General features: G+C 39.9%; 2 protein-coding genes across 2 annotated transcripts; both read left to right on the top strand.

Annotated features, from left to right (window-relative positions):
* Positions 1-365: 365 nt before the first annotated feature.
* Positions 366-4,071, top strand: LOC129352272 (uncharacterized). Its single transcript, XM_055021185.1, has 4 exons — positions 366-602; positions 1,134-1,558; positions 2,463-2,506; positions 2,601-4,071. Exons 1-4 carry the CDS (start codon positions 425-427, stop codon positions 3,562-3,564), a joined length of 1,611 nt encoding a protein of 536 aa, XP_054877160.1. The 5' UTR covers positions 366-424; the 3' UTR covers positions 3,565-4,071.
* Positions 4,072-5,390: 1,319 nt separating this feature from the next.
* LOC129358551 (heme transporter hrg1-A-like) lies at positions 5,391-10,410 on the top strand. Its single transcript, XM_055027683.1, has 3 exons — positions 5,391-5,742; positions 7,389-7,556; positions 8,544-10,410. The coding sequence occupies exons 1-3, from the start codon at positions 5,613-5,615 to the stop codon at positions 8,678-8,680; spliced, it is 435 nt and encodes a 144-aa protein (XP_054883658.1). The 5' UTR covers positions 5,391-5,612; the 3' UTR covers positions 8,681-10,410.
* Positions 10,411-12,153: the final 1,743 nt, after the last annotated feature.

Raw genomic sequence — 12,153 nt, 5'->3', positions numbered from 1 at the left:
TATTTTTGGCACAAAAAGAACATCGTTACCTCTTATGAAGAATTTATTACATAATCTGATGTATTAAAGTATTCTTGTGTACAATGACATTTTGGTGAAATATGTGAAAAATGTGTGCAATATTTACAACCTAAACAGTGTGTTCACTTTTCACTCATAGGACAAATACTGCAAAAATAATATGAAGAATTAATTATTGTCATGATGCTCATATCATCCCTGATATAAGAAAATCGCATTTGTATCAAGTTCATCATTGTGTTCCTTCTGAGTGCACAGTGCCGTTTGTCCTGCAGAGGGCGGTAGTGAATCCGAGTCAACGCTAGTCCGACAGAGCGTCCGACATCTTTCCATTTCCGGTTAATAAGTAGCGGTCTTACTAGGCGGCAGCCGTGCTCGTGTTTGGAAATTGATATCGTTTAAAATGGACAACGTGAGGCTTCAGGGTTTTAAGACGTTTTTGACTGAACACTTCACCGCGCTGGCCGTGGAGGTGTTTGGCGAGGTGGAGAGTATGATGGAGGCCTGCTACGAAGAAAACAAAAGGCTAAGGAACATGCTGCACATGGTGCTGACCCCTGAAATAAAGTTAACGAGGATAGGTTCGTGCTTTAAAGTGTTCGCAATGTCCACTAACCTTCCTCTGTGTGGCTTCAGCTTAACACCAGCCTTAAATCGACCATAGAAGCTGATTGGCATGACTTTTAATAGTTAGCGGGGATGGGAAGCAGGAAAGTTGGTTCAGAGTTCCTGTCCAGATTTGAACGAAGCAATTGTCTGGTTTGGATAAATTTAGGGGAATATTTGTATTTTCAAGCTTAATTCCACATCGTGGTGTGTAAATGTTGTCCCCTTATGCATCCATTCAGCCATCATACTCTTTGTCCTCTATCTATCCATCAGTTATTCTAACATTTCCATTTTGCACTGAAAGGTTTGCTGATTTGTGTGTGTTTGTGTGCCTGCAAACATTTAAACCTGAAAACAATAGTTACGACGAAATCTTTTTAGGAATTCACAAAATGGGTTATTTGTTTATGTTGGCTAATGTAAAGGTCATGGTATTTGATTCTTTAAGTAAGGGACAAGATGTCAACTAATATGTCTGTTTCTTTGCTCTTTCCAAATGATAGATGTCAATTTGTTGAAAGAAACACCCCAAATTACCGGAAAGCAACTTTCGGAGCCAAACACAACGACTGGCCTTGAAACAGCAGAGCCACTGAATAAAAGACCTAAAGAAGAGACGACTGAATATGAAATTAGCTGGGAGACAGAGCAGCAACAAGGGCCAGCAGAAGTGGAAGAGGCCTTTCAAGTCACCGTAAAAGATGATCCAGAAGACGAAGTGGAAAAAACCTGCATCACAGAGATGCCCAGAGAATTGGCTGTGGAGCACCAGGACTTTTCTGCCAGGATCTCGGCTTACGACAATTTATGCAAACAGGAAGGCTCGACGTCCCCGGGGGCAGATGAAGCTGCACATGCATCATTGCAAGTAAATGAAGACAGAACGAATGCCAACCAGCAAATACATCCTGAAACTACAAGTAAAAATGTAAGTGTGACTAAATTCTCCCCTAAATCTAAAGCTTTTGGTTAGTACATTACATTGGACCGGATAGGCGAGCATGCATAGCCAAACATGGTTAAATATGTGTCATTACTTTTTTGTGAAAATTATTTAGCAAATATCGCTTTTCTACCACAAGTCTGAGCTCAAAGATGGAGAAACTTATAAAGTAAGTCCTGACCTGGCAAAGAATAAAACAACAATGCTGCCTTTGCCTGTCTGCTGCTGCTGCTGCTGCTGCTGCTGCTGCTGTATAACAAAACAGCAGCACAGATGGGGAAGTCATTTTTTAGTCATTTTTTAGTCATTTTAGTCATAGGTATCTGCTTGTGAAATGCACAGACATTAGTGCCACCGATCACGCTTCGAAGACTCGGGTATTTTCAAAAGTACATTTAACAGCTCAACAAATTAACAATCACTAAATTGCATTTACACACAAAGACACGCTTTATTCTAAAGTGTGTGTGTGTGTGCGTGTGTGCGCGCGTGTGTGTGTGTGTGTGTGTGTCATTTTTCAAATACCTTACTACAGAATGCAGTCACTTTTGACAGAGTTCATGGAATCCTGTTCAAACAAGTATGTTCAAAACGCAAATTGGTAAAGGAGCAAGTAGACCTGAAGACCTTGTCTACGTGCTTGGTTACACACTCATTTGTTGCTTAATGTTTACAGCCAACCCGGATGATTAAAAATTATTTGATGTTTGTTTTTTGTTTTTTTGGGGGGGGGGGGTTGTAATAAATACTTTAATTAATGGCAAAATTAACAACTGAGTTCCAGTGCAGTGTCTTGTTAAACAGTAGTTCAAATCATTTACATTTTGATGGCAATAAAATAATGTTTATTTTATTTTATAATTTTTTTTTTCTTTCTTTGTATTGAAAGGAGTCAAAGTTCTCCCAACAGAAGACAATGCTACAAATGCCAAGGTAAGATTTTATTTCCTGCTTTATGCTTCTATTTTTTTTAAATCATTTTTACCTTCAGTATTTCAATAATTTTGCATGTAACATCTTTTTTCAGGATGATGCTCCACAAGTCTTTTACGCTTTCCCGAGCTGACCAACAGTCCTTTTTAGACAGGCTTTCTGAGGCGTTTAATGATTTCCCTGACGACCAGAAGCCGCTGATAACCACGTTGGACCTAAAACTCGATGGGGAATGGACAGAGTGTGCTTTCGGTGAAGTCCCTAAAGGCTCCCCCATTTCCTACCAATGCCCACTGCCATCCAGTCAGGATTTCAAGCCTCATTATGATGCCCCCTCTCAACCGTTGCTTCCCCTGTCCCGTAACACGCTGGACCCAGACACTGTCGTTCCTACGCTCAGTGCTCAAGAGCAGACATTCGTAAATGCCATGAATGTTACCTGGGAGGAAGCACACAACCTGGAGGAAAGCACCCGGGGAAATAAGGAGGCCGCAGATCAGCAACTGAAGATGCGTCTCACTGGCCGATTTAGAGACATCTGCAACCTGAAGCCAGGACGGAGCCACGCAGAACACCTCCTGTTCAAGATTCAGAAAGGAAAGCGAAAGTGCAAGACTGCACAGATCGACATGGAAATGAAGCCAGAGGCTCTTCGGGAATACTGCCGGAATTTGTGCGTCAACTGGTCGCCTTGCGGTTTGGTCGTCCACCCAAATGCTCCGTGGTTGGGAGCGATGCCTGATGGGTTGGTGTACGACCCCAAAGAGACGCGCAGCTTTGGGCTGGTGCACATCCAGTTCCTCGATGTCAAAAGCTTCATAGAGTGTTCATTTCTGACCTGTAAGAACGGAGCGCTGCTGGTAAAGAGAGCCCACCGCCATTACTGGCACATGCAAGGAGAGATGCTGGTGACAGGCACGCCATGGTGTGATCTGGTGCTGTACGCCAGGGAAGACATGCTGGTCCAGCGGATCTACCGCGATGAGGCTTTCATCAAACTGATGAAAAAGAAGCTGGAAGAATTTTTCTTCTATTATTATCTGCCTAACCTGATTTAAGTTTGACATGAGAATCTTATGTTTGCAGCATCTCAGGGCTTTTGTTGGATAGTTTTTCACAACAGCTTCAAGCATATCAAATAATCCAGCCCGAATGGCACTGGAAATGTTATTTCATCACATGTGATTAAAAGCTTTGAATCTAAAGCGATATTAACAGTAAGCTGTGGTTTGGCCAAATCATAAAGAAGATGTTTCTATTCAGTAAAGCCAATGTAGGAAGAGTAGCTCAATTTTCTAGATTTTTGTCAAATGTTTTTTTAGCAGTTCAGGTTCTGAGGATGGCGTTGGAGATGAATATTGGTTCCCTGGATTTTTTTGGAGTTCCCTGTTCTAGTATATAAATTTGAAAAGTTGTGGTGAGAAATAAAAATATTGTACACAATTCTCTGCAGGTGCTTTGTTACCATGTTGCACATTAATTTTATGAGCTGTAACTCTAAAGCCAGTGTTGTTTCAGGTATTGGATACTTTGCCTTTAACAGATTAAAAATGGTTGCCTTTTCAGACTGACCACTGTGTTTTTCTTCTTTTTTAACTTTCAAAATTTGCTCAAATTCAGAAGAAAATTAACATTTGTTGAATGATTAATTTTCTCAATAATTTTGGGAAGTTGGATTGTTCAGAATTAAAGTTGCTTTTAAATCTTGTATTATTTCTTATCAGTCAAGTTTCCTTTGCAGTCGACGAGGTACGGTGTAGATATTTTTCTGGTATAGAGCTTAGAAAAATTACTTCTGAAACATGATAAATGTATCCATCAGTTAACTTGTTGACTAATTCATTGTACCTTCTTAGTGTTGTACTTTTCCTCTGAATCTAATGGTAAACCTTTGCAGCTGTACTTTAAAACGAGGGAGATGGATTACGAAGCGCTCTAATTCAAGTCTTGAAATGTTTGGTCAAGAGTTCAGAGTAAGAACCCAGTGCTAAGGTTAAACTTTTAAATCTCAGATTTAATAAACACCTTTTTTATGGCGTCCTCAGCCTTTCCATTCAGTTTGCTGGAGGTTCTGACTTAAAATAAAACACAAGTTCATTCTTTGACTTTTCACTTGCTGGCAGGGGCACTGCCAGGAATCTTAAGCCCCCTGACAAAACATTTAATTGCCCCCCGCCCCCCCCCCCCACGTAGCCGCTGTGACAATTTTTTGAGTCTATCTGATCCATAAAAAGCATCACAATTTCAAAGGATTGCAACTGCCTTGCTTTCTTGGGTCCAATACGGATAACTAGCACAATATTTACTGCTCGTGAATTTTACATGCAACAGTCTGCATACAGTGTACTGTATAAATATATATATATATATATATATATATATATATATAGAGAGAGAGAGAGAGAGAAAGAGACAGAGAGAGAGAGAGAGAGGTATTAGTTTTCCAACACCTGTACCGATTAAATATGAAACGGATGTGAAGCAGGTGTCAGAAACACTGTAAACAAGCGAAAGCTTTTATAAGGAGTTTGTGATTTCACTCCCTAACTTATTTTAAACACAACCAATTCCTAATATGCGAGGACAACATCACAACAGTCCTCTCCTTTCATTGACAGGTCAGGACTGTCAATGGAAGGACAGTCCTGATCTCGACTACTTTCCACAAGGCGGTGGATTGTTGCTTTATTTGTCCGGTAGTTGGCGCTGTGCTCAGTAATGCGGTAAACACTCGCAGGTTACTTTGCTGCTGGGTGTCCAGAATGTTTTTTTTTTTTTTTTTTTTTTTTTTTACCCCCCGCTGAAAATGATGCGTCATGCTTTAGAATCGGCGTTTCTGTGGAGTCATAACTATCGGTCAGCAGATCAGCCAGTTATTTTGCGCTGACGGCTCTGCGTGTGACTAAACGTGGGAGGAGTGTGTGTGTGTGTGTGTGTGTGTGTGTGTGTGTGTGTGTGTGTGTGTGTGTGTGTGTGTGTGCGTGTGTGTGCGCGCGCAGGCTGACGGGATGCAGCTGTTTTGCAGTCATCAGCTCTGTCCTCGGAGGGACGCGCGGCTCTGCTGCCTGAGTCCGCGCCGAGCAGCCGCCTCCGGTCGAGTCCCACGATGCCGATCAACAAGACCCACGTCAGTGTCGCCTACTCCTCGCTCGGCGTGATCCTGGGGGTCTCTGCCTTCCTGGTGTGGAACATCGTGTACAAACAGCCGTGGACCGGGGCCACGGGGGGTCTGTCAGGTGACGTAACGCTTTCCAAATTTACACTCTGGCAACAAGAGAGAGGTGGTTTGTTTTGTTGTTGTTTTTAATGCATCCTGGCTGCTTCTTACTGAGTGTCCCTGCGTGCATAGAGGTCACAGTTCAAATGTCATGAAGGTAAAAAAACCAAACAATTAAACCCATGAAGGCTGATGCATTTTTTTTTTTTTTGCTTTACGTTAAAATAAAAATGTTTGCTCTTTAAAAGGATTAAACTTTATGTTAGGGGAGAAGTGTTCATGAGGCGGTCAGGGTGTATTCCTCATTTTCTAATCATGAGTTCAAAGTTCACTGTAGTGTCTGTTAAACCATATCTCCAGATTGAGTGTTCAGGAGTTGGGTGGTTCTGGAGACAAAAGTGTATTAAAACTAAACACAAGATTTAGGCACAAACAACATGACATGATGGGTAAAAGTAATAAAATGGTGCAGCAAGAGTTGGACATAATCTCCTGTCTTTAATTTCATGAACTTAATTCTATTCAATCACGGTCACATTTTTTGAGTTTAAGGTACGTCTTTTTTATTTTCCTGCATTTATCGGTTTTATTTCTTGAATTTATTTTTTTTTTCTTTTTTTTTTTAATCCCTTGGCTATTTCAGTGCTGGTCATTTATCAATCTAACATGTATATGGATTTATTACCATAGATATGGACATAAAGAACGCTGGTAGTCTTAGGACGAGTAGAGATCACATCTATTGCCTTTGCACACATTTCGTCTGGGCATATCCTGTAACAAGTTAGGAAAGGACGAGAAGTAAAATGATGCATTTTTATGATCAAATTGTGGGAAATTGCTATTAAAAGCAACAGTGAGGTGTACGTTATTTAAGCATGTCCATCTTTACAAGGAGGTCAGAGCAGTTCCTGCTGCTGTAGTGCAGACTAAGTGAAACTTGTTGACTCATGAAAAAGTTTATTGTCTACTTCAGAAGGTAATGACTAACCAAACTTAGCTGAACAACTTTGTAATGATTTGCCAAAATCAGATGTCACAGTCTTTTCATGTTAGCATCACTGCCGTCATTGGACATTGCAATCAATATTTGCTGATGACGTGAGTTTTAATAGAAACAGTAGTCAAATTTATGATGTGCGAATTATTTTTTATTTTTTTGGAGGCACAAAATACAACAATGACATTGAATACTTCCAGCTGTTGAATAAAAGATGGTGATGTTTAGGCTGTAGAGTCTCAGTCTGTGTATGAGGTTGGTGTTATCAGGTGAAGGTCATTGGGTGACCTAAACTAAACTAAGTATTCAGAGTTTAGCTGTACTTTGATTTGTACTTAGTCGATTAAAAGCCTCTTATTTCTTTTTGGTGTGTAACAGTTTCAAAAGAGAGCTTAAATAATCATAATGCTAAATGTCCTGTTAATTAGCACAATTATTTTTATGTGGCATTTCTCTGCTTGTAGAATTGCAATAAGTAAAACTCTTACAGTGTAGCTTTTGTACAACGCAACAATAACATGAGACATTATTTCTAGATTGGAGTTTTGGAGTATTGTAATGTGAAACCAATAGCCACAAGATCTGCTAGAAACATTGGGGTCAGTTTGTGATGGAACTGCAAACAAATGGATTTTTTCATCAGTCCTTCTGCTTCTCCCCTTTAGGTGTTTTGGCCCTGTGGACCCTGATCACTCATGTCATGTACCTGCAGGACTACTGGCGGACGTGGCTAAAGGGGCTCAAGTTCTTCCTTTGCGTGGCGATTTTCTTCTCTGTGCTCGCCGTGGTGGCCTTCATCACCTTCCTCTCCATCGCCATCAGCAGGAAGGAGTGTAAGCTGTGCAGGAGGATTAAAAAAATACAAAATTAAGTAGACAAGTTGAACTAAACAGGGCAACAGATGTGGGTGTGACCAAGGGAACAGGGTAAATCCAGATGAAACCATCTAGTTGCGTGCACAAAAATCTTTTTGTTTCAGGACTCTGTGAATTAACTTTGGAGTAATCTTGTTTTCTGAGGGACTTTTTGAAATGGTTGATTCAAACCTTTTACCGTAAAACATGCAAATCTCTGGGACACAGAGTCCATCTCCTTCCTCAACTTTCTGATGACTGCACATCTTCATGCTGTGCATTCTTGTATATTAATGTTGTAACAGAGGAATGAGGCACCTGCAGGCATCTTGAAATGGTACCTAAGACCTAAGCAGATTTATGGAGGTACATGGTACATTTTCTTCCTGATATCTTGGCTTATTTTTGTTTTCTGATGATGTAAAACAAAGTGGTAACATGTTTAAGATATTACCTAGAATATATTCGCAGGTGTGTTCCCAATTAAGTCGCATGTGAATTATCAGATATCATCACCTTATTGTCGTAAGGCATAATATTCTTAATTTGTGTTAGAAAAAAAATATCTCTAAGAATTCTAGTTTGGTCTGATTTGATGTCAGACCATGAGATTTGCTAACTTTTGTTTCAATATTATAACAAATCACAGAGTGTTTAATTTAAATTTGCATGATCTTACACAATTCAACAAACCCAACAAGTGTTCAAATGTTTCACAAAAACAAAGGGTTGGTGTATTATTGATCCTTTAGCATTAGTCTTGTGAGACTTGCAGCAAGAAGGAATCAAGATTTGGAGACACTCATTCTGTTGTTTGAGACCAAGATATCGAAGTAACTTTATTTATTCAGTCAGTTGTTTATTTTAGCACTCGGCTTCCATGTAATCCGTGTTGTATCAGTGCGTGTATAGATGCGCCTCTGTGGTTTTGCGCGGCTCTGTGTAACACATGTCTCCTTGCTCCAGCTTTCGCTGACCCTCGGAGTCTCTACCTGTCGGCCGTGTGGAGCGCCATGAGCCTGAAGTGGTCCTTCCAGCTCCTCCTGGCGGCCAAACGTTACCGCAAAGAGTTTGAGGACATCAGCATCCTCAGTGACTTCTGAATCCGCTGCCCTCTCCTGCAGCCGCCACTCAGACTTTGGAGTCTAGTCAAAGTCTGTGCTGGCTCTACCGGCATCACCGCCTTATTTTCTTACTGTAGGAAGGACTTCTGTTGAATCCAGCACTCTTCTTTACTGTCCATAATAGATTTACTATTTGGCATCTACAAGTGTGATCATTTGCACATTCCAGTCTTTCTTCTTTTCCTCCAACACTAGAATTTCAACACTCTTGTGGAAATGAGTTCCAGTTTCATGCTACTGCCACTAGAGGTCCCTGCTTCTCCGACTATAACGAAACAGTTTGGATTTCTGTTTGTTAACCTGACTCTGGCTCCCTTATTCATGTTGCAAATCATGGATCATCTGCCCTAGAGTATGAATAAAGTCTTTTTCAGATAAGTCAGCTTCCTAAACGGTGTAAAAAGAAAAGACTGACACATTTTGACTTTCTTTTGCAAATTCCAACTACATATAAAAGGCCCACGTGTCTCAATTCTGGTGGATTTTAATGTAAATAAGTTTTGGGGTATTTATAATTGCCTGCAAGAGTTTTGTTGTTGTGTGCTCAAGTGTTTGTTATTCTGTCCTGCTCATTTATGCCTACTGCCAGATTTTTTTTTCCATTTTCACTTTAAGCCTCGTTCTTTGGGATTCATCTCTCTGAGCTAATATGAAGCTTTATGGCGTTACATATTGACATGGATTTGTCAATTGAATGTAGAACTTTGGAGAATTTTTGTACAAGATTGGATCTGTTATTAAAGTGCACTTTTCACATCCACGAGGCATTATGTGGTGCAATGTGGACAATAAGTGTTCCTCTTTTTTAGGGTTTGATAGCACTTTCTGTTCCTCTGAAACTTTTTATATTTGCTATAGTTAAAAAAAAAAAGTTTGTTTTTGCTGTGTCACGGTTGCAGTTTTGTTTCCGTTGTCTCTTTATAGATGTGCTACACCATAAATAACGAGGTTAAACCTGTAAATGTTACAGATTTAGCCAGAATAATTTTCATCTGAAATCCCGACTTTAAGAGGAAGAAAATATTAATTCCACTGACAAAAATCAAACTAAATACCTAAAAAATGCATATGATGGAATAAGAAAATGATAAACAAGAAGAAAAAAAAAGAATTCAGTGGAGTTTGACAAATTGCACGTTGCTTCAGATGGTCAACCTGTGGAGGCCTGAAGACAGAGCATGACTCTTCAAGTTGAGGATAAAAACTGATCCAAAACTTCCTTCGTTTCGCAGTATGTTGTGTCCATGCAGCACATCTCCTCTAGAGGTGGTGGCTGAGTCAGCATGACTTTGCTTAAAATCTCTCTAAAAAGAGGTTGGAGCCAAGTCCCTGCAAAAATGCATATAAAAACATAAATTTGTAAAATTGATGTATTTCTCAGAAAGGCATCAGCAGATTCGTTCTCTTGTAAAATGTTGCAATAATTAAATTTAGAGGTGATATGAGAAGTTACATGAATTACTAATACACCAATCCAAAATGTGGGATTTAGGCACGTTGGTATTTAATAATATAAAACATTTCAAGAGCCGAATTCTGTTATTGTGTGAAAATCCCTTTTTTTTTTCAATGTGGAAATGTCACCGTGTCATCTGCATAAATTGGGATTCTCACATCTGGTAAATACTTAAATATTTGAAGATAATTGAAGAAATAGTGGAAGATTGTGGTTTTTAATTACAGCAATTAAAACATGGTTTATCAAATCATGTGCATGTAATTTTTTGGGATACATAATGTGTATGTTGTCGTATTTTCAACGTAACTAAAAAGATCTGAAAACGCACATAGTATATACACACACACACACAAAAATTACAAACATTTTTCAACATATTTGTGAACAGCATGGAACAAAAATGATCCATACTTAAATTTAAGTCTGCTGTCAATATTGCTGTCTTAACTTTCACTTTATTTAGGGACGCGTCTCCAAAAACAAGGGTTCTTTTTTTTTTTTTGTCCCTGGCCACTTATGCAAACAGTAATCCGTCTTTTGATGTTGTTTTGGAATAATGACTTCTTCCTCTCTCAGAGGCATTTCAGCCCATGTTGGTACAGGACTGGTTTCTCTGTGGATAATTACAGAGTCTCAGCAGCTTCCATGCTGTTTATACTGCCATAAAGTTGTTAGAGCAGATAAACATGGCACTTTCAAGCACCTGGAAATTGTGACCAAGGATGAACCAGAGTAGGAAAAGTCCCCATATTTTTTCCCTTGATACATTAGTCGCCTCTTCTTCTTCTTCTTTTTTTTTTTTTTTTGATGTTGCGATGTGTCCAGATCAGAAACTTAAAAAGCCATGACATCATCTTCTGTGCTTTCCCAAATTGTTTAAAAAGTAAACTGTTACACTGTTGGTAGTCATCTGAGTTTGAAGAAGGTAAAACGATTAACAAAAAGACAAATAATTGCACTTCTGATTGGACGCATGCTGATTGATTGATTGGAAGGTGTGTCTCTAATGATGAGATTTGAAAGCAGACGAGCAGCTGCATCAGGAGTTTAACCAGCAACTTAAAGAACTGACTGGACATGCAAAGACACGTTTCGAGATGGCCGTTATTGTTTTGTCCTTATAGGATCATTGCTGGCCTTCAGAGAGTGAGATTTCCATCATAAGAGGAATGAAACAAACCTCCCCCTCCCTTTATGCGAAGAGAAAACACCCCACTGCATTGCAACAGTAAATGCAGCCCAATAACCTGCGCTTTGAAGTCAAGCAATTATTCCATCCATCCGCGTTTTTATTCCACCCCCTTTAAAGGAAAGGTGGGGCGAAGGGGGGGGGCAGGAGCGGACGTGCAGTTTTTTGGGTGCCTGATTCGGTTAATACGTGGACTTTGAAGTTGATGTGAAAAATATGTGTGTGACTTATTAAAGCTCTATCAGTTGCTTTTGGTGGATTTGAACTCGTGAGGTGATTTGCTAATCGCATGTTGGAGGACAAAAAATGTGCCTCCTGGATGCATTTTTGCTGCTGGAAAAGACAAAGTTAAATGATCACTAACTGCGATGGGAGCACTGTGATTATTTCACTTTCTCTGTGGCTTTCCTGCCTCCTTCCTTCAGGACATTTTCTTGTGGCGCTCATACCTTAATGGCATTATACTGGTTTATTTGCAAGCCCCAAGAGCCTCGTTGCACCGAGGTAATTGGGATGTTGTGGTTAAATCCCCATGGTAACGTTTTTTAATCCGGCTGTTATAAACTTCGACATTAAGAGTCTGAAAAACAATCTGCCTCACTTTCCACTGAGGAGGCCGGGGGCTTTTGGAACCAAATGCGTCTTATTAAGTTTTATACACCAACCTTTAAAACGTATGTGTGTGTGTTGCATGGAGGAGAAAGGGAGGGATGAGGGAGTGTGTGTGTGTGTGTGTGTGTGGTGTGTGTGTGTGTGTGGAGGAGGGTTGGGGGGGGTCTTGTTTTATTCAATTATAAGTCTCCT

This window comes from Poeciliopsis prolifica, unplaced genomic scaffold (genome assembly GCF_027474105.1).
Source record: "Poeciliopsis prolifica strain line A6 unplaced genomic scaffold, Auburn_PproV2 SCAFFOLD003, whole genome shotgun sequence".
Lineage (NCBI taxonomy): Eukaryota > Metazoa > Chordata > Actinopteri > Cyprinodontiformes > Poeciliidae > Poeciliopsis > Poeciliopsis prolifica.
The sequence above is the reverse complement of the archived record's forward strand: the minus strand, read 5'-3'. Positions and strand labels throughout refer to the sequence as shown.